The following is a 21,593-nucleotide window of genomic DNA, read 5'->3' on the forward strand; positions in this document are numbered from 1 at the left end:
TAGGATGTGTATGTGATCCTTGTGAGTTCCGTATTTTTTTGTAGCACAAATCAGATCCCACTGGAGGAAAGCAGAAAAACCTTCTGTTGTACTACATTCACACACAGCAGTTTTACTGTGAAGTAATGTTTAAAAATCCTGTGTAAGGCCAGGATCACACACGCCGTTTTGATGAAGTTTATGGCTCCGTTTTTTTAGTGGAAACTAGAAGTGTATCCAAAAGAAAACAAAAGTATAAAGAAAAGACTGATGCATCTCTTTTAGTTTTGTGTCCACTCTTGTGTTTGGCTAGAAAAAAACTGCCAAAAACTGCACTGAAAAACAGCATCAAAACTGGGTGTGTGATCCTGGCCTGAACATCGTGGCTGTAGTCCTCGTGGTTTTCAGGTCACACGGCTCCATACAAGAAAGAAATAGAAGTCTGCAATGAAGGATACCATACAATGACAGCAAGCAGAGGTCTTGAAAGCCACAAAGTATATTTGAAAATTGCATTACTTTTCATTGTGCAATGATTCAGCTTTATTTACTGAGTGAAATACCTCTGTAAAGAGCAGGTGTAAAAGTGCTGGTAGACACAATGTAGAGGTTATATTTTCCTTGTATCCTGTAAGTGGTTGCACAAAGCGTTGAGGTTTATCCCATAAAACAGTTTATACAGAAGCGTTATCTTGTTTCTTGGTATAGGAATGTACAAGTCATTGCTGTGATGCACAAACTTGTAGACTGAAGTCAGGATGTCAATGTGAGGACGATATATGTTGTCAGGATTGTAAGGTAAGTGTATAAAGTTATACAGAACATGACAAATATTAATGTTATTCAAATACCATGTAATTGTCCTTCACGTATATCCATATTTAGAGAAAGTTGCAGTGACATAAAAATATAGATGTAGCAGAGCTTAGTTTGTCATTAGTCACAACTCCTCCAGATATCACAATGGTTTATCTGTGATTTAACATAGGACCAATGTTTGCAGCATATGGAGAAGCGGCAGTCACATCTGGGCTGTGGTACTTGAGGGAGCCCCCTCTGCCACATAGGAGAGTAGCAGTATTACAGAGGGATACTGCAGGGCGTGATAATAGCACTATAATGTAATTATTATAGACCGCTTTATCTCAACATACAAATAACGATTTCACCTGTATAATGAATATAGATTGTATAGTGTCAAGTCATTTAATATCTGCTTGTAGTGGTTTGGGGGAGGTGGGGGGTCGGTACAAGCGTGCTTCAAGATAAACCTCTGCATAGACTGGCAGGTAAACGTACTGCCTTATCCTAAACCAGGGAGTTATCACAATACATTTACAGCGTTTTTTGTAAAGGGGTTATCTGGCTCCAGTGGCGTAACCACTGTAGCAGCCATTGCAGCTGCTACGGGGCTCGTGGCATATGGGGCCCGTGCCGCCCACTGTCACGGCCTCCCCCATCAAGGCGGGCTGGGCAGGAGACTATGCCCCCGGGCCTGTCCCTCAGCATGGGTTTGTGGCCGCCAGTTGCCACTATTAGGTGCAGGGCCGGCCATCACTCTCCCCCTGTGTAAGGTACGGCACATCAGCTGTAGAGAGAAGACTGTCAGACACAGTGATGGGCAGGTGTTGGAATCACTCACTATGACAGAGCAGGGAGGTATCTTCCCGCTCTGCCATCTACTAGGCTGCAGGCCAAGTTCGGCCTGCAGCCTGTTATGCACACGGGACGGGGTCCCTCCGCAAAGGCCGGTGTGATGACGTCACTGGATCATGCCGGCCACGCAATGACCTCGTCGGTGCTGATTTGCTCCGTTCTTCACGGGAACGAGACCTAGGTGAGTATGACTTTTTTTTGTTTTTATTTGTTTAAATGGCTGGAATCTAAAGGAGGGGGGCTGTATGGCGCTATCTACAGGCACAGGCAGTATGGTGCTATGTACAGGAGGGGGGCTGTATGGTGCTATGTAGAGGAGGGAGGGCTGTATGGCGCTATCTAATTGTTGGGGGGCTGTATGGTGCTATGTACAGGCGGGGGGTGTATGGCGCTATGTACTGGAGGGGTTGCTGTATGGCGCTATCTAAAGGACGGGGGCTGATTGGCGCTATCTACAGTAGGGGGGGCTGTTTGGCTCTATTTTTTGGGGGCCTGTATGGCGCTATCTACAGTAGGGGGGCTATATGGCGCTATCAACAGGAGTGGGGCTGTATGGTGATATGTAACAGGAGGGGGGCTGTATGGCGCTCTCTACAGGAGGGGGCTGTATGGTGCTATGTACAGGAGGGGGGGCTGTATGGCACTATGTACAGGAGGGGGGTGTATGGCGCTATCTAACGGAGGGGGGCTGTATGGTGCTATGTACAGGAGGGGGGGCTGTATGGCGCTATGTACAGGAGGGGGCTGTATGGCGCTATGTACAGGAGGGGGGCTGTATTGCGCTATCTACAGGAGGGGGGCTGCATGGCGCTATATACAGGGTGGCTGTATGGCTCTATCTACAGGAGGGGGGTCTGGATGGCACTATCTACGGGGGGCCAGATGGCGCTACCTACGGGAGGGGGCTGTTTGGCACTATCTACAGGAGGGGCTGTATGGCACTATTTACAGGGGGGCTGTATGACACTGTCTACAGTTGAGGGGTCGGGCGCTATCTACAAGTAGGGTGACACACTGTCTACAGGGAGCGCTGTATAGCACTCTGTATAGGGGGGCACGATCTACACGGTGGGCTGTGTGTGGAACCTAGGGGGGCCCAGTGATAAGTTTGCTATGGGGCCGCGTCTTTCCTAGTTACTCCCCTGTCTGGCTCGTACAACCCCTTAGCACAATAGATGTCCCTAATGATTAGCAGATTGGGCATATGGATAAGCCAGACAATCCCTTTAAATTACATATTCAGTACAAACTCCAGCTTTCCTAGACTCATGAATGGCAAATCTGCCTAGTTACACAACAGTGCTGGAGCCCACACTCCGGACCCCCCTTTATGAGCCAGACAGATATCCATTTCAATGATAAAATAAATGTCTCCATAACAATACACTAGAATATACAGGGCTTTTCTTTTTTTTTTAATCATTTCTTTATTAAGTTTTTCTGTCTTATAATACAACAAAAGATATTACATACACCGTGTTACAAATTATTATGCACATTGGATTTAAGTGTCATAAACATTTCATTATTAGTTTTTCAATTAAACTCATGGATGGTATTGTGCCTTAGGGCTCTTTGGATCATTGTAATCAATCTCAGACACCTGTGATAATTAGTTTACCAGGTGTGCCCAATCAAAGGAAAACTACTTAAGCATTATTAAGCAGGCTACAGGTTTCAAGCAATATGGGAAAGAAAAAGGATCTCTCTGCTGCCGAAAAGCGTGAAATAGTGCAATACCTTGGAGAAGGTATGAAAACATTGGATATTTCAAGAAAACTTAAGCGTGATCATCGTACTGTGAAAAGATTTGTGGCTGATTCAGAGCACAGACGGGTTCGTTCAGATAAAGGCATAATGAGGAAGATTTCTGCCAGACAAATTAATAGGATTAGGAGAGCAGCTGCTAAAATGCCATTGCAAAGCAGAAAACAAGTATTTGAAGCCTCTGGAGTCCCGCGAACCTCAAGGTGTAGGATCCTCCAGAGGTTTGCAAGTGTGCATAAAGCTATTATTCGGCTACCCCTAAACAATGCTCACAAGCAGAAATGGTTGCAGTGGGCTCAGAAATACATGAAGACTAATTTTCAAACCGTGTTGTTTACTAATGAGTGCCGTACAACCCTAGATGGTCCAGATGGATGGAGTAGTGGATGGTTGGTGAATGGCCACCATGTCCCAACAAGGCTGCGACATCAGCAAGCAGGTGGCAGCATCATGTTTTGGGCTGGAATCATGGGGAGAGCAAAGTACGTAGAATTTATGACTGACCACTTTCTTCCGTGGTACAAAAAGAAGAACCGTGCCTTCCGTAGCAAAATTATCTTCATGCATGACAATGCACCATCTCATGCTGCAAAGAATACCTCTGTGTCATTGGCTGCTATAGGCATAAAAGGAGAGAAACTCATGGTGTGGCCCCCATGTTCCCCTGACCACAACCCTATTGAGAACCTTTGGAGCATCCTCAAGCAAAATATCTATGAGGGTGGGAGGCAGTTCACATCAAAACAGAAGCTCTGGGAGGTTATTCTGACATCCTGCAAAGATATTCAAGCAGAAACTGTCCAAATACTCACAAATTCAATGGATGCAAGAATTGTGAAGGTGATATCAAAGAAGGGGTCCTATGTTAACATGTAACTTGGCCTGTTAAGTTTTTTTTGATTGAAAGAGCTTTTGATTTCTGTAAATATGACCTCCTGATGCTGCAAATTCAACAAATTACCATTTTAGTTCTCTTTACAACCTTTAAAATGTTTTGATCTCTGTTGTGCATAATAATGTGAAACAGTGCATTTTGCGTTTTTTACTTCTAAAAAAAAACTGTTATCATTAGGAGATTTGTTCAATAAAACTCGCATTATACTCCAACGGTTGATGGCTTGAAGATTATACTGACTGTCATTTGCATCGACTATTTAGGAAAATCAGCGAAAAATAACATTTGCATAATAAATTGGAACACGGTGTATCAAATCAGACATATAAAATACCCCAAACCCCCCCCCCCCCCATATAAGTGGAGTTTAAAATAAATAAAAATAAAAAAATAACCTTTATTCGGAGCTCAGAACATAGGTTTTTTACTTCATCATTTAAGTTAATAAACCAGGGTTTTCATTTACTAGAAAATGTATCTCTCATAAATTTACCAAAGTAATATGATTTTTCATATAGCAAAATCTTATAGGCCTGCCCTTTCCATTCACTAAGGTGGGGAGGTACAGAGCTTTTCTTGTTTATTCGTAACCCCTTGGATACCAATTTGACACATAATATCATCATGGAAGAGGAGGAGTTATGGAGTTACTTGTATTTTATGTTTCTTTTTCTTTATTTCATAGCTTAAGTTCCTTTATTATGTTGTATCTCTTCCCTTTCTTACAGATTAAACCTGCAGGATCTATTTGTCGACCTGCCAGAGACGAGTGTGACCTTACCGATATGTGTGATGGAAAGTCTTCCGCATGTCCAAAGGATAGTTTTATAGTAAACGGCTCTCCATGCATGGATGGAAAAGGGGCTTGTTACAGAGGAAAATGTCCGCTACTAAATAGCCAATGTGTTGACTTCTGGGGTCCGGGTGAGTAGAGCAGGAGGAAACCTGCAAAATCTCTTCTTTATCAACCATGATACCATGCTGGGCTGAAACGTTGCAAGTGTTACATGCTTGGTGAATATCAGACACCGTTTTTGGAAACGGATTGCTGCAGTTCCTTTCTCTTCTATGTAAGCTGTCTCTTTTGGACCTGGGACTTTTTAGCTGCATGCACCACCCACTATTGGGAAATTGTCATCTCCTGTTGATGAAATCGATTTGGTTGTGCTGCTGACTTCTCGAAATCTATCAAAGTCAAGGGCGAGGCAGATGTATGCTAGAGGGAATTCATCAGGGCAATAATGCAGGAAACATCAGATGTTATACATTATTAATATGGGTTAATCATGCTTTAACCGCTATCTGCGCTGTATGGTATGTTAAGACCTGAATCAGTCAGTGGGTCCCACGTGTCCCTGACGTGCAGGTTCTACCTGTAATAGATCGCATCTAAGTTCTGAACTTAGATGATATCGGTAACAGCTCGATCCTGCGTGTCAGGGACACTTGGGACCCGCTGGCACTGATCGCGTCAGTCCCGCAGACCTGTCGGATACAGGAATCATTGCAACATACTGCTGCTCTGTATACAGGATACAAAGCAGCTGTATCTAAAAACGTTTAAATATTTTTAATAAAAAGTATTTTGAAAGTTGCACCAATTACACTGATACAATTTTTTATTTCAAATAAAAAATGTTTTCAATAGTGTACATAGCCTTTAACCCCTTAATGACCAGCCAATGACCAAGCCATTTTTTACGTTTTTCCATCGTCGCATTCCAAGAGCTATAACTTTTTTATTTTTGCGTCGACATAGCTGTATAAGGTCTTGTTTTTTGCGGGAGAAGTTGTATTTTTTAATAGCACCATTTTGGGGGACGTATTATTTATTGATTAACTTTTTTATTAACTTTTTTTGGGGTGGAATAGAAAAAAAACGGAAATTTCGCCACTCTTTTTTGCATCCTAAATCTACGCTGTTTACAGTGTCGTATAAATAACACATTAACTTTATTCAGCGGGTTGTTACGATTGCAACGATACCAAATTTGTATAGTTTTTCATGTTTTACTACTTTTACACAGTAAAAACACTTTTTTTTTTCAAATATTTTTGTTTTTGTGTCTTTATATTTGAAGAGCCGTAACGTTTTATTGTTCTGCCGATGCAGCTGTATGAGGGCTTTTTTTTTGCGGGAAGACTTGAAGTTTTTATTGGTATAATTTTGGAGTAGGTGCGACTTTTCTATCACTTTTTATCACATTTTTTTAAAGTCAGGCGCTCCCTCCCTCCAAAACCACTCAGATGCGGTGCACGCTATTGAGCACCACATTTGAAGGGTTTAAACGGGTGAGATCGATACTGATATCGATCTCACACGTTCGAGCAGGGATGCCCCCAGCTAGCTGAGAGCAGGGAGAACTGACAGCTCCCTGCTCGGTTTATTTATCCTGACGCAGTGCCGTAAAAAGGCTTATGCATGAGAATAAAGCCCGTTAATGACCAACGTGAAAAGGCGTACTGGCGGTCACTAACGGGTTAAAGTCTATTAAGTCTTCATCTTTTAATATGTGCGAAAGTTGCAAGATTTCTTTGGCTGCCCAAAAATTATAATCAAATCCCTTTTAGATATTTATTAACCCCTTCCCGCTCCTTGACGTACTATTACGTCATGGCAGCTGTATAGTTCGCGCTCCATGCCGTAATAGTACGTCTCGGGAGTAACGGCCGTTTCGGCCGTCCTCCCGACACATACAGGAGCTGTGACGCTGCTGTCTCGTTCAGCAGCTGTCACAGCTCCTACAGCGGGGACCGATCGCTGTGTCCCCGCTGATTAACCCCTTAAAAGCCGCGTTCTATAGAGATCGCGGCTTTTTAGGGGTTAAGCTGCCATCGCCGGCCTGCTACGCGATAGCGGCCGGCGATGGTGACTATGGCAACCGGACACCAAACAATGGCGTCCGGCTATGCCATAGACGGAAGCCTAGTGGGTCCTGACAACGTCAGGACCCACTATGCTTGCTGTCAGTGAGTAGCTGACAGTTCTAATACACTGCACTACGCATGTAGTGCAGTGTATTAGAATAGCGATCAGAGCCTCCTGCCCTCATGTCCCCTAGTGGGACAAAGTAATAAAGTGAAAAAAAAGTTAAAAAAAGATGTGTAAAAATTAGAAAATAAAAGATTTAAAAGTAATAAAAGTAAAAATCCCCCCTTTTCCCTTATCAGTCCTTTATTATTAATAAAAATATATAAACAAACAAATAAACTATACATAATTGGTATTGCCGCGTCCGTAACGGCCTGAACTACAAAATTATTTCATTATTTATCCCGCACGGTGAACGCCGTAAAATAAAATAATAATAAACCGAACCACAATCACAATTCTTTGGTCACTTCACCTCCCAAAAAATGGAATAAAAAGAGATCAAAAAGTCGCATGTACCTAAAAATGGTACTGATCAAAACTCCAGTTCGTTACGCAAAAAATAAGTCCACGCACGGCTTTATTGATGGAAAAATAAAAACGTTATGGCTCTTACAACATGGTAACACAAAAAGTGAATGATTGTTTACAAAATTATTGTGCAAACGCCATAAGACATAAAAAAAAACTATAAACATCTGGTATCGCCGTAATCGTATCGCCCCGCAGAATAAAGTGAATATGTCATTTATAGCGCACGGTGAACGCTGTAAAAAAAAACGAAAAAAAAACAATAGTAGAATTGCTGTTTTTTAGTCACCACGCCACCTAAAAATAGAATAAAAACTGATCAAAAAGCCGCATGCACCCCAAGAAAACTACAATGGATTCCTCAAGGGGTCTAGTTTCCAAATTGGGGTCACTTTTGGGGGGTTCCCAATGTTTTGGCACCACAAGACCTCTTCAAACCGGACATGGTGCCTAATAAAAAAGAGGCCTCAAAATCCACTAGGTGCTCCTTTGCTTCGGAGGCCGATGCTTCCGTCCATTACCGCCCAAGGGCCACATGTGGGATATTTCTCAAAACTGCAGAATCTGGGCAATACGTATTAAGTTGTGTTTCTCTGATAAATCCTTTTGTGTTATAAAAAAAATGGTATAAAGAGGATTTTCTGACAAAAAAAAAATGTAAATTTCACCTCTACTTTGCTCTAAATTTTTGTGAAACACCTAAAGGGTTCATAAACTTTCTACATGCTGTTGTGAATACTTTGAGGGGTCTAGTTTCTAAAATGGGGTATTTGATAGGGGTTTCTAATATATGGGCCCCTCAAAGCAACTTCAGAACTGAACTGGAACCTAAAAAAATTAATAAATGAGGCAATACTTCGCTTCTTACATTATACTGATAATGAGCCGTGCCCACCCCGAGATTACCCCAGTTTTGACCGTTTGTCTAAACGGAGACCCTTATTAGACCGTTCCAGTGCCCGGTTTTCCCAAGCATACACCCCCGAGAAGTGTATTTCTATTGATGAGTCCCTGGTACATTTTAAAGGGAGGGTTCAATTCCACGAGTACCTGCCGGGTAAGAGGGCAAGGTATGGCGTGAAGCTATATAAGCTGCGAGAGTGCATCAGGGTATACCTACAGGTTTAGGATATATGAAGGAAAGGCCACCCCCAAACCAGACTGCATCCTGGACTACAATAGGTACATGGGAGTGATGGACTTGTAAGATCAAGCCCTGAAGCCCTACAGCGCCATGCGGTGTGGTATAAGAAGCTGGCCGGGAACATCATATAGATGGCTTTGTACAATGCGTACGTGTTACGTCGATGTGCAGGCCAGACGGGAACTTTCCTGGAATTTCAAGAGGTGATTATCAAGAACCTAATCTTTAGGGACCAAGAAGGGGGGGCACCCAGTACTTCTGGAAGCGAGCCCACACGCATCGTACCAGGGCAACACTTTCCAGGGGAAGTTCCCCAAACTGGCAAGAAGGGAAAAAGTCAAAAGAGGTGCAAAGTCTGCTATAAGAGGGCGATAAGGGATGACACAATATATCAATGTGACACGTGTCCCGAATAACCAGAGCTCTGTATGAGTGTTTTAAAATTTATCATACATCCCTTGGTTTATAATTTACCCCAATTTTACTTACCCTGATGCACTCCGCACAGCTTATCCCCCCTAGTCTTTCCCCTCTGGGCCCTGCTGTGTGTCCAGGCAGCTGATAACAGCCACATGTAGGGTATTGCCATACCCGGGAGAACCCACATTACAGTTTATGGGGTGTAGGTCTCCGGTCAAAATGGCCACTACACCTCTAGATGAATGCCTTAAGGGTGTAGTTTTTAAAACGGGGTCACTTCTTGCGGGTTTCAACTGTACTGGTACCTCAGGGGCTTCTGCATACATGACTTCGCACTAGAAAATCGCGAGTAGGCAAAATGGTGGTCCTTTCCTTCTGAGCCCTCCCATGGGCCCAAACGGCAGTTTATCACAACAAATGGGGTATTGCGGCACTCAGAACAAATTGCGCAACAGAATGGGGTATTTTGTTTCTTGTGAAAATAAGAAATTTTCAGCCAAAACTACATATTATTTGACAAAAATAATTTTGTTTTCATTCCCAGACCAATTCAAATAAGTTCTGTGAAGAAACTATGGGGTCTAAATGGTCACATTACCCATAAATGAATTCCTTGAGGGGTGTAGTTTCCAAAATGGGGTCACTTCTGGTGGGTTTCCATTGCTTTGATACCTCTGGGGCTCTGCAAATGTGACATGGCACACGAAAACCAATCCAACAAAATCTGTACTCCAAAGAACACACAGCGCTCCTTTCCTTCTGAGCCCTCCCATGGGCCCAAACGGCAGATTATCACCACAAATGGGGTATTGCCGCACTCAGGAGAAATTGGGCAACAAAATTGAGTATTTTGTTCCCTGTGAAAATAAGAAATTTTGGTAAAAAATTACATCTTATTGGAAAAAATGACATTTTTTTAATGTCACAGCCCAATTGAAATAGGTGCTGTGAAAAAACTGTGCGGTCAAAATGCTAACAACAACCATAAATGAATTCCTTGAGGGGTGTAGTTTCCAAAATGGGGTCACTTTTGGTGGGTTTCCATTGCTTTGATACCTCTGAGGCTCTGCAAATGCGACATGGCACCCAAAAACCAATCCAACAAAATCTGGACTCCAACAAACATATAGCGCTCCTTTCCTTCTGAGCCCTCCCATGGGCCCAAACGGCAGTTTATCACCACAAATGGGGTACTGCCACACTAAGGACAAATTGGGCAACAAAATGGGGTATTTTGTTCCCTGTGAAAATAAGAAATTTTGATCACAAATGACATTTTATTGGAAAAAATGACATTTTTTTCATTTCAGAGCCCAATTCAAATACGTGCTGTGAAAAAAATGTGCGGTCAAAATGGTAACAACAACCCTAAATGAATTCCTTGAGGGGTGTAGTTTACAAAATGGGGTCACTATTGGGGGATTCCTACTGTTTTGACACCTCAACACCTCTTCAAACCTGGCATGCTGCCTAAAATATATTCTAATAAAAAAGAGGACTCAAAATGCACTAGGTGCTTCTTTGCTTCTAGGGCTTGTCTTTTAGTCCACGAGCGCAGTAGGGCCACATGTGGGACATTTCTAAAAACGGCAGAATCTGGACAATACATATATAGTAGTGTTTCTCTGGTAAAACCTTCTTTGTTACAGAAAAAAAAATGAATAAAATTGAAATTCAGCAAGAAAAATGAAATTTGCAAATTTCACCTCCACTTTGCTTTAATTCCTGTGAAATGCCTGAAGGGTTAAAAAACTTTCTAACTGCTGTTTTGAATACTTTGAGGGGTCTAGTTTTTAAAATGGGGTGTTTTATCAGGGTTTCTAATACATAGGCCCCACAAAGCCACTTCAGAACTCAAGAGGTACCTTAAAAAAAAGGCTTTTGAAATTTTCTTAAAAATATGAGAAATTGCTGTTTATGTTCTAAGCCTTGTAACGTCCAAGAAAAATAAAAGAATGTTCAAAAAACGATGCCAATCTAAAGTAGACATATGGGAAATGTGAACTAGTAACTATTTGGGGTGGTATAACCGTCTGTTTTACAAGCAGATGCATTTAAATTCTGAAAAATGCAATTTTTTCAAAATTTTCTCTAAATTTTGCAATTTTTCACCAATAAACACTGAATATATCGACCAAATTTTACCACGAACATGAAGCCCAATGTGTCACGAGAAAACAATCTCAGAATCGCTTGGGTAGGTTTAAGCATTCCGACGTTATTACCACATAAAGTGAAATATGTCAGATTTGAAAAATGGGCTCTGAGCCTTAAGGCCAAAACTAGGCTGCGTCCTTAAGGGGTTAAGCCATAGCGGAGTAAAATAGAAGCATCCGGAAATTTGCAATATCCTCTTCATATCCAACCATGCTCTATGTATCGAGGTCAGCATAGGGCAAGATTTATGAGAACTCCCCAACTTCCCAGATTCAAAAATGTGAAATATTGACCTATAACCAAATTTACCAAATACGTCCAATATGTGTTTGTTTGCCGACAGAAGATGTCACTCTTTAATGTGTTTCAACTTAGCTGCTAGATAGTTATTCAGAACTGCTAAACCCCCATCTGTCACCCCCATAAAACTTCCTTGAGAGCTATTCTAGGAGGCCGCCCCTTCCAAATAAGGTCTGGAAAAATACTCTTTATATTATTAAAGACATCCTCATGAATCCCTTCAGGGAATACCACTATAGGTGAGGGCACAACTACATTAGGTCCTGGTAAAAATGTGAGTCGGGTACAGGGCAGCACCTGATACGTAATCCTTACTAAAGTCTATAATGTTGTTTCCTTCCCCATTCTAGATGTCAGTTTATTGCAGCAGGATATAGGATAACATCAATTAGCTAGTACTATACAATTTATATTTGCAGTTTTAGTTACATTTTAGCTCTTTTTTTTTTTAGGATCCATCGCTGGATATGACAAGTGTTTTAGCTTGAATGAAGAAGGCAGCATAAGAGGATACTGCAGGAAAGAAGGGAGGAACTACATTGAATGTGAGAAAGAGTGAGTATTTTATATGGAATAACACAGGGAAGCGTCCTGACCCTCTACACCAGGGCTCCTTAATCTGGGGCCCCAAAACAAGAAGTCAATCATGTTGCTAAACCAGAGATTGGTGCAACCATAGAAAGGGTTTTGCTTCATATGATCACTTCTGTCAAAACCACCATCCACCGGGGGGCGCCTCACCAGTGACACCAGCCTCTGAGGTTGAGAAGCACCGGCCTGTATACACCCCAATGTTTATATCATAGAGAGAAGGGGTGACTGATAACAATAATCTGCTCTGTAATCTACAGACCGAATCTGATTTGATTTATCATCTACAAATATTGTAATGTTGGAATTATATATCAGAAAGCGAAATATTGATAGTAAATGATTGGAATGGATTTATTGATTAGATATTTCCATGTGGGTTCTCCTTGCTCAGTGTTCAGAGATCAGAACAAAACTGGGCCGTGCTATGTGATATGTAATACTCCGTGATCTGTGGAGTCACATCATTTGTAGAACAGGTATGTTTTTTCTTGCAGGGATGTAAAGTGTGGACTTCTCTATTGTGTCGGTGGTTCACAAGTTCCTAACATCGGAGGCTCTATTAGTACCTATGACCAATGTAAAACTATTATATTTAAAGGTGGACTGGTGACTACAGGGACAAAGTGCAGTGCTACAAATGTGAGTACATAGTGCACATTACATGCGTGTGTAGTCTGATCCGCCAGTCATGTGTAACTCTACCACCTCCGACCCCTCTTCTTACTAATGTACAGACAGTAGAAGAGAAGACATATTGAAGGGAGTAACACATAAGTACTGGATCCGACTACACACAAGGTTTGTTTGTAGTCTGTATCCGTGGAGACACATAGTTCTGCATAGGAGTTGTATACACAAAACATGAGGATTTTTTTTTATTAAGATTATTTACAGTGTTCTTTATTATTATTGATGCATCAGAGTAAATCAAAAGTGGTTGCAGAAGTAAATACACCCTGTAAGTAAAGTAGGGAAAAAGGATATTGGAGGACCGGACTGGCTGGGATCTGAGTGTTTACTAATGGTAACACATTCTCAAATCGTATTAAATGTTTTATATGTATTACCCAGGGGTGTAACTAGCAGGATAGCGGGCATAGCAGCTAATATGGGCACAGATCATTATTTAAAGGAGCATCAGAGGTGAGGGAAGGACCAAGAGGAGGTAGAGAAAAATAAAACACACAAGGATCGAAGATACCTACTAAAACTCACCTTTTTCATGTATTTTAACCACTTGATGACCAATGAGGAGTACGCTCGTCATGAGCAGCAGCAGTGGCCGCATTATGATGAGCATACATGTCATGCTGAAGATGCGGGCACTGCTATTGTAATACACAGCCGCAACCCCACTCTAACTACGGAGATCAGAGGAACCTTGGGGGAACCTATTTTTATCTCATCATTGGGAACCCCTGTGTCACAATCGGGGCCCATATCTTATATGGGCAGGCAGCCTAGGGTCCGTTGATGGACCCCAGGGCTGCCTGACTATTTTTCCTGTCGTTAGGACATACTGTATTAAAGTATGATGGAACAACTACTTGCGTAGTATTAGTACACAGAATAATTACTGTAAATTATAATTAATAATTTAAATGAAAAATACTCCTGTGGGATTAAAAGTCAAATAAAAAAGAATAATGTTAAAAAAAATCTTTAAAAAAAACAAACACCATTTTTTTTCACAATAAATAAATGTATTAAATATAACTCAATAACAAAGATATAAAATAATACGCATTTATTTGGTATCGTCATGACCGAAATAACCTGTACTACACTTTTGTAACATCCTTTTAATGAACAATGTATGCTGCAATAAAAATAATACAAACTGCTAATGTATACGTATTAAAACATGACGCCTACATAAGTACCTTATTAATTCATCCCGCAAAAAAACAAAGCCTCATACAACTACGTCAAACAATAAGTAGGAAAGTTATGACCGCCAGAATTCAAAGAGGCAAAATCTAAAAAATGATTAATGTGCCCAAGGGGTTAAATCACACAACATTGTCATACCGCTCTATTTTCTAGACTCACTTGCTGCTGGTCATAGTTAATCCAGGTGGGACATGGTTACATATTATTGCTATGGGGCCCCATGATTACTTGTTACGTCCCTGGTATTGCCCCATAACTGTGACCAGGGAGAAGCAGTGGTATGGAGAAGTCCTACATGGCATGTGGTTTACCAGTATTACTGTGATTTTCAGGTCTGTATGAATGGGAAATGTTCCAGCATCGAGGAGTCCTACATGACAGCAAGTTGTAAAGCCAATTGCATAGGACATGCGGTGAGACAAGTCTAAAAATGTGTCCCCCAGATCCCCTCTGTACTACAGTCATACATATCTGATGCATCGAATATTCAGTAGGATTGTTTTGTGGCTGATAGTGGTTCTCTTCCCCACAGGTTTGTGATCACGATCTGCAGTGCCACTGTGAAGAGGGATGGGCACCCCCTGACTGTAAAGTCTACATAGAACCAAGTGGTACGTTTACAAGATGGAAGAGAGCATTGATGGGTTTCTGTATAAGACAGCAGGCAGTGAGATCATCTGCTCTACATACCCTATAGTAGACTGTACTATAACAAAGGACTATACAGCAGATGCTTTCAGTGCCTTCTGGTTTAACTCTTTAGGGGAATCATTTTGATGCCACCATGTAAAATACATGTGTTTCATGAATGGGTCCTACTTACTAATACTGGCGTACCGCTGACATACACTGAATGGCCACTTTATTAGAGACACCTGCCTCCCAGGATTGGAAATATGGAAATTAGACACGTGACCCCAGAGTGAGGCAACAAATCAAGCGAGCAAGTGTTCTGTGGATCAGGTGCAGTGTCAATCCAAATCACAATGGGAAAATGGAGCGCTCTGAGTGACTTCGAACAAGGCCTGATCATTGTTGCTAGAGTAGCAGGGGCCAGTATTTCAAAAACTGGCAACCTTGTGGTGTTTTCTCGTGCAATGTAGTCGAGTCAAGAGCATACAAAGAATGGTGTGATAGAGGAAAAACATCCAGTGAAAGGGGGATCCTGTGGACGTCAAGAACTCGTCGACGAAAGAGGTCAGAGGAGGAGGTCAAGAATCATTCTGACGATCAGGCAGTGCACAGTCAGGAAAATTGCAGTTGAATACAACTCGTCGTTCCTTAGCACGGATGCTCTGTAACAGGAGACGACCAGTTTGAGTGCCACTGCTGTCTAAAGGGAAACAGAAAGGAAAGACTCCAGTGGGCAAAAAGAACACAAAAATGGGATCACTGATCGGTGGAAAAGAATCGCATGGTCAGATAAATCCACATTTCTGTTGCACCATGCTGATGAGAGGGTCAGAATTTGGGTTAAGAATCATGAATCGATGAACCCTTCCAATCCGGTATCCACAGGTCAGGCTGGTGGAGGTGGAGTAACGGTGAGGGGAATATTTTTTGGGCACACCCTGGGTCTTCTGATACCTGTTAATGGACGTTTGAACAGTAGGGCTTACCTAAGCATTGTGGCCAACCAAATTCATCCCTTTATGGCCGCTGTTTACCCTATGACAGAAGTACACAACGCCCTAATAGAATCAAATGGGTGTCTCTATTAAAGTGTTTATTCAGTGTGACTTTCCAGTAGGAATAACAGAGGAATGGCAGAAGCTACAACACTGTGATTACGTGGAGAATACAGTATTTCCAATATTTACTAAAATAGTCATGGTAGGAAAGACACATTTCACTGTTTGTTATGAAAATTGACTTCAGGGAACTCCAACAGAGTGAACGAATGACACGTAAGTTCCTGAATCGCGATGTTGCCTGATTTGGCAAGTACCACAGCAGTTATGAAAGTGGCCTCAGCTTTCATGTTGTATTATGGGGGAGGGCCCAAGAACTGTATTCTCAACTAATGATTTTGACACATGCGTAGCAGAACTCTTACTAGTGGAGGGATGGCTTCTTCAGGGACCCAGCTCCCAGACACTGATAGATGTGATCTTCTGAGATATATGAAAACATATCAACCTTATGAGGCTGAGCTGGTAGTAGTACAACCAAGGAACCACAAGATACTGTTCCATGGTGATGACATTTTTCTCTTTATTTGTTTTACAGATGTCGGCTTTTCAGCATTTTGTGTTCTACGGTTGAGTCTGTGTTCCTGGTGGTTACCGTTCTTCTCCATAATGGTGTCAGACTGCTAGTAGCGCTGGGTAAATAACTGATGCACTGGAAACAAGTAAAGACATGAGTTTCTAAGGCTCTTTTTGGCCTATGGTTAACATACACATGGCAAGGAGGTCCCAACGAATACATTAAATGTAAGCTGTGACGGATGCCTAACAGTTGCATCCGTCACCCACAATGGCGGATCATCACAGGGCGTTTTGGGCGGTCACCGGGGGGCCCATGGCCGCCCAAGGTACAACGTAGTTTTGTCTGGTTTTTGCCGCAAATGACAACGAAACTGCATTGTGTATGTCCTGCAAAAGGACCTGACATAAGGTCACATGACCTCATCTCTGAAGTTCTTACTACTGTTTAGCGACCTGCTGGTCACATGACCGCAGGTCCATGAGCAGCAGCAAGACTCCACAGAGAAGACTGAGGTGAGCTGCTATATAAGTATAAGGGGTAGGATTTGTTTAAGGGGTCTCTATTTAGGGGGCCTGGTGTGGGGATCTGTATTTAGGGGGCCTGGTTTGGGGACTGTATTTAGGGGGCCTGGTTTGGGGACTGTATTTAGGGGGCTTTGTGTCTGTATTAGTTTAAGGGGATCTGGGGTCTGTATTTAGGGGGCCTGTATCAGTTTATGGGTTTAGGGTCTGTATTCAGGGGGTCTGTATTAGTTTGAGGTCTGGGGTCTGTATTTAGGGTTCTGGTCTGGGGTTCTTTATTAGTTTATGGGGTCTATTTAGGGGGCATGTTCTAGGGTCTATTAGCTATGGGGTCTTTATTTAGGGGTCTGGTCTGGGGTCTGTATTAGATTAGGGAGTCTGGTCTGGGGTCTGCATTACTTAAGGCAGTCAGGTCTGGGGTCTGTATTAGTTTGAGGTCTGGGGTCTATTTAGGGGTCTGGGGTTTGTATTAGTTTATGGGGTCTGTATTTAGGGGGCCTGGTCTAGGGTCTGTATTAGTTTAGGTGGTCTTTATTTAGGGGGCTGTATTAGTTTAGGGGGTCTGGTCTGGGGTCTGTATTAAGGGGGTCAAGTCTGGGGTCTGGTCTAAGGTCTGTATTTATTTAGGGTGCTTGTTCTGGGGTCTGTATTTGTTTAGGGGGGTTCTGGTCTGGGGACTGCAATAGTTTATAAGGTCTGGGATCTGTATGTATTCTAAGATCTAGTCTGGGGTCCAAATTTATTAGTCTGAGTAAAAGGGGTTGTCTGGGCATATTGATAGGTCATCAGTATAAAAAACGGTCTGTGCCCAGACCACCCCTTTAATGTATGGTCCTGGGCCTTGGTGTCTGAATTTGTGTGTTTCTATAGGGGCTGGAAATGGCTGCAGAAGTGATGGGCAAAAATGTCTCATCAGGAGAAGTCGCCATAACAGTCTGAGTCAGATGGAGAAGAAAAGAGAACGACTCCCATCAGAGAAGACGTCACTTGTGAGTCACTGGATTTATAGAGGATCTGTCCCCTCTCCTGACATGTCTGTAGTAGAAAACCCTTGTATTCTACATATCTTTGTGTATCCAGGACTAATAGACAAATGTGTGTTACCATTCCGATTGTCAGAAGGATGTGTCCCTACAGTGTGATACTGTCAGCGATGGTTGGAGACTGTCAGTATGTAGGGACACAGCCCTTTGACAAGGGGAATCGTAACACCCATTTGTCAATGCTCGCACAAGAAGGTGGTGTTCACTACAGACACGGCAGAACGGCGGTGGGGAAGGGGGGCCCAAGTTTGTGGAACAGCCCAGGGCCTATGGTCTACTTATTCCACCACTGGTCACCCATAAACTATTATGGGATACGTTTGACATATAAGTTATGAACTTTTATGACCCTTTTTCTAACATATACATTAAACAGATCCCATAATAATGTTTTATGGCATCTGTTTAACGTATACATCATAGAAAAGCTTAGGAAAAGCCCATGACGTATACATTTAATGGATACCTGTGACAACTGCCATACAGTGGCATACCTCAGGCATTTTTTTGCGGAATCGTGTTTTTTTTAAATATTAGAGTCTACTACTTTAGTATTCCATACTAAAAAAAGGTATACCAACCCGATGGAGGGCAAAAGGAGATTCTTTTGGACTTTGTCAGGCTAAGGGATTCTTATGGGCACCTTTAGGGTAGTAAGTAAAAACGGCTGTAAAATATGGAGCAGTTTTCAAGGGAAAACAGCCTCTGATGTTAAGCCGTTTATAAAGCATCAAACGTTTTTTGGAGCCGTTTTTTGAGCTGTTTTTCTATTGACCCCATGATAAACGGCTCAAGAAGTGACATGCACTTCTTTTTACAGGGCGTTTTTTTACGCAACGTTTTTTCAAACTGCCGCGTAAAAAAACACCCCGTCGCAACGAAAATACGTTTTTTCCCATTGAAATCAATGGGCAGATGTTTGGAGGCGTTCAGCTTCAGTTTTTTCAACCGTTTCTCGAGGTGTTTACACCCTGAAAAATGGCTGAAAATAAGCCGTGTGAACATACTCTTAGCGTATACGTCAGGAGTTTTTCTTAAGTACACTTTAAATGTAGTGCAAAGATGTGAAGTGAATGATGGAAAGTTTGTTAGTAGAAAATGTAATAGTGAAAAGTGAATATGTTTCTTGGACATAGAATGTGAATCTACACCCTTTAACGCCATTATTTTTAGGTCCAACATTCTGTACTGATTAATTTCTTAATATATTTTATAGAGGTTAGTTTCTCATACACAGCTTCAAGTCTTCAAATCACCAGCATAGACAGAGTCAAAATGTAAAATTTTGTCTGAACTCTAAGGCCCCCTGAACACGGTGTGTACGGTCCGTGATTTCGGCACAGACGGGCCTGTGAAGTTTCATCCGAAGGCCGGCCGCAATCACAGACCGTGCACACAGAAGATGTGCATTGATTCCTATGAGCCCAGACCACAAATAATGACATGTCCTATTTTTTTTGCGGTCCGGGTAATGCATGGATCATGGAAACCACGGTCGTGTGCATTGGCCCATGGGAAGTCATACATTTTATACATTCTGCAATTGCGGTTCTGCAGTTGCGGATAGTATACGGCCGCAAAACTGTGGTTGTGTGCATGACGCTTAATAAAACAGTATGCAATAGTTCCCCTTGTGGCGAGCGAGCTTACAGCATATGGTTTTATTATTCAGTTCAATGTATGAAAAGTATACAGTGAATGCTTTAGCTTCCTCTAGTGGTGACTGCAGGCAGCCAGAATTGTTATTATTACCTCTATATCTATACAGAGGATTTGGAGCTCTGTTTAAAAAAAGAAAAAGAGCTTTGACCCCATAAAGGAATATTTAAAAATGTATCAGCACAGATAACATGTTGTGTATGTTTATTTCATGTGATATCCTAAGTCTTCCATAAGAAGTGACTTTCATATTCCTCAATGGTTACCTTTATATATTGCCATACTCTTGATCCCCCTCAGCTATAGTTAACCCATTGTAAATGTCCATTGATCTGGGCATCTTGTTCTGCCTTGTTGGTGACACAAGCAGCGGATTGTGAAGCGGGGAGCTCCTAATATTGTCATAAAAAAGTAGAGTATCCCCATTAAATAATTGAGACAAATAACTGAACAAAAAATGGAAACAAAAAGCAGTCTTTAGCTTTATTCCTTTGTTCCTCAAAGTTGAATGTATTCAGAAGACATTGTAATGAAGGAGACATTGGTGGCCGCAGGGTCCATCAGTCAGACAGTGTCAAGGACCAATAGCTGATGGGATCCAGTGACCCAATCTTCACCTTTAGGGTATGTTCACACACACTATTTACGGACGTAATTCGGGCGTTTTAGCCCCGAATTACGTCCGAAAATGCGCCTCAATAGCGTCGGCAAACATCTGCCCATTCATTTGAATGGGTCTTACAATGTTCTGTTCAGACGGTCATTTTTTTTACGCCCCGCTGTCAAAAGGCGGGGTGTAAAAAAGACACCCGCGTCAAAGAAGTACCTGTCACTTCTTGGGACGTAATTGGAGCCGTTATTCATTGACTCCAATGAAAAGCAGCTCCAGTTACGTCCGTATTGGACGCGGCGTTCAAGCGCCTGCACATGCCGTTACGGCTGAAATGACGGGGCTGTTTTCTCCTGAAAACAGCCCCGCAATTTCGGCCGTTACGGACGCTGTAGTGTGAACATACCCTTATAGGGGCCCAGTGTTGATCCCCACCTAAAGTGGATTACTTCCTGCTCTATAGATCACTTCTGACACTTGATTGGCTGAGCATCTCCTATTGACTGTCTTCAGTGCTCCCGGCTCATGGACACAGGGTGGACTCTATTTACCCTCATCAAAAGCGTGTGGCTGCTCCATAAGAACTATGTATGTTAGTCATTGAGTATTTATCAATGTATAAGGTGAAGTACACAAGATTCTCCCTAGTATCACACACAAGTCACCCAGATACATGAGCTGCCTCTAACCATCTCACTGGTGATGAAACAAATAACTCCAGTCTCCACCATAATTCATCCAATAAACAGTTACATGTTGGGGTTCACTCCCCAGTTCTTATTTATGGTGGGATAAGTGAGAGCTGTTATTCTGATGTGCCAGCAGTGTGGCTTTCATATCGGACAACATAGTTACATTAATGCACGTGTGTCATCCAACCTAAAGCTGAGCCCCGTTGCAAAATATATATCAAGGACCCCCAACCGCCATGTGCCATTTATAAAGCTGCTGTTTTCTTCTTGCAGAGAAGCTTTAGGACCTCCTGTGCGAATGCATCCCCTATAGTTACACCACTGACCCTGCGGATGAATCCAACTGCGGACATTGTTCATCAGTTCTGTTGTTCTGTTTCTTTTGTGGTTTGAATACTGTTAATAAATGTATTTATAGTTGTCATTTGTTTTTAATAGTTGTTTTTTTAAAGGAGTTCTCTACTATGGGCAGTGCTTTTTTTTTTGTTTTGTTATAAGGGTTATAATGGCCCCCCAGTATTCAGCTGTAATTGGTGAGAGAATCTGGAAGCAAGTGTTCATTTTCCCTGCAGCGCCATCACAGTGAGAAAGGAGCGGCCGCACTGCCGACTGCAGGACATAAGGGGAGGCCGCCATGACAGGATAGGAG

General features: G+C 42.2%; 1 protein-coding gene across 1 annotated transcript in view; it reads left to right on the top strand.

Moving 5' to 3' along the window:
• The window catches only part of LOC142748282 (zinc metalloproteinase-disintegrin-like crotastatin), a 37,795-nt gene extending 16,487 nt beyond the window's left edge, over nucleotides 1-21,308 (top strand). Inside the window, exons 8-15 of the mRNA XM_075855382.1 lie at nucleotides 688-777; nucleotides 5,026-5,221; nucleotides 12,174-12,276; nucleotides 12,810-12,954; nucleotides 14,541-14,621; nucleotides 14,741-14,819; nucleotides 16,438-16,535; nucleotides 21,218-21,308. Of these exons, the coding sequence (XP_075711497.1) occupies nucleotides 688-777; nucleotides 5,026-5,221; nucleotides 12,174-12,276; nucleotides 12,810-12,954; nucleotides 14,541-14,621; nucleotides 14,741-14,819; nucleotides 16,438-16,526 (783 nt within the window). The 3' untranslated portion in view covers nucleotides 16,527-16,535; nucleotides 21,218-21,308. The remainder of the gene's footprint in view (nucleotides 1-687; nucleotides 778-5,025; nucleotides 5,222-12,173; nucleotides 12,277-12,809; nucleotides 12,955-14,540; nucleotides 14,622-14,740; nucleotides 14,820-16,437; nucleotides 16,536-21,217) is intronic.
• The last annotated feature ends 285 nt before the right edge of the window (nucleotides 21,309-21,593 follow it).

The sequence above is a fragment of the Rhinoderma darwinii genome, chromosome 3, assembly GCF_050947455.1.
Source record: "Rhinoderma darwinii isolate aRhiDar2 chromosome 3, aRhiDar2.hap1, whole genome shotgun sequence".
Lineage (NCBI taxonomy): Eukaryota > Metazoa > Chordata > Amphibia > Anura > Rhinodermatidae > Rhinoderma > Rhinoderma darwinii.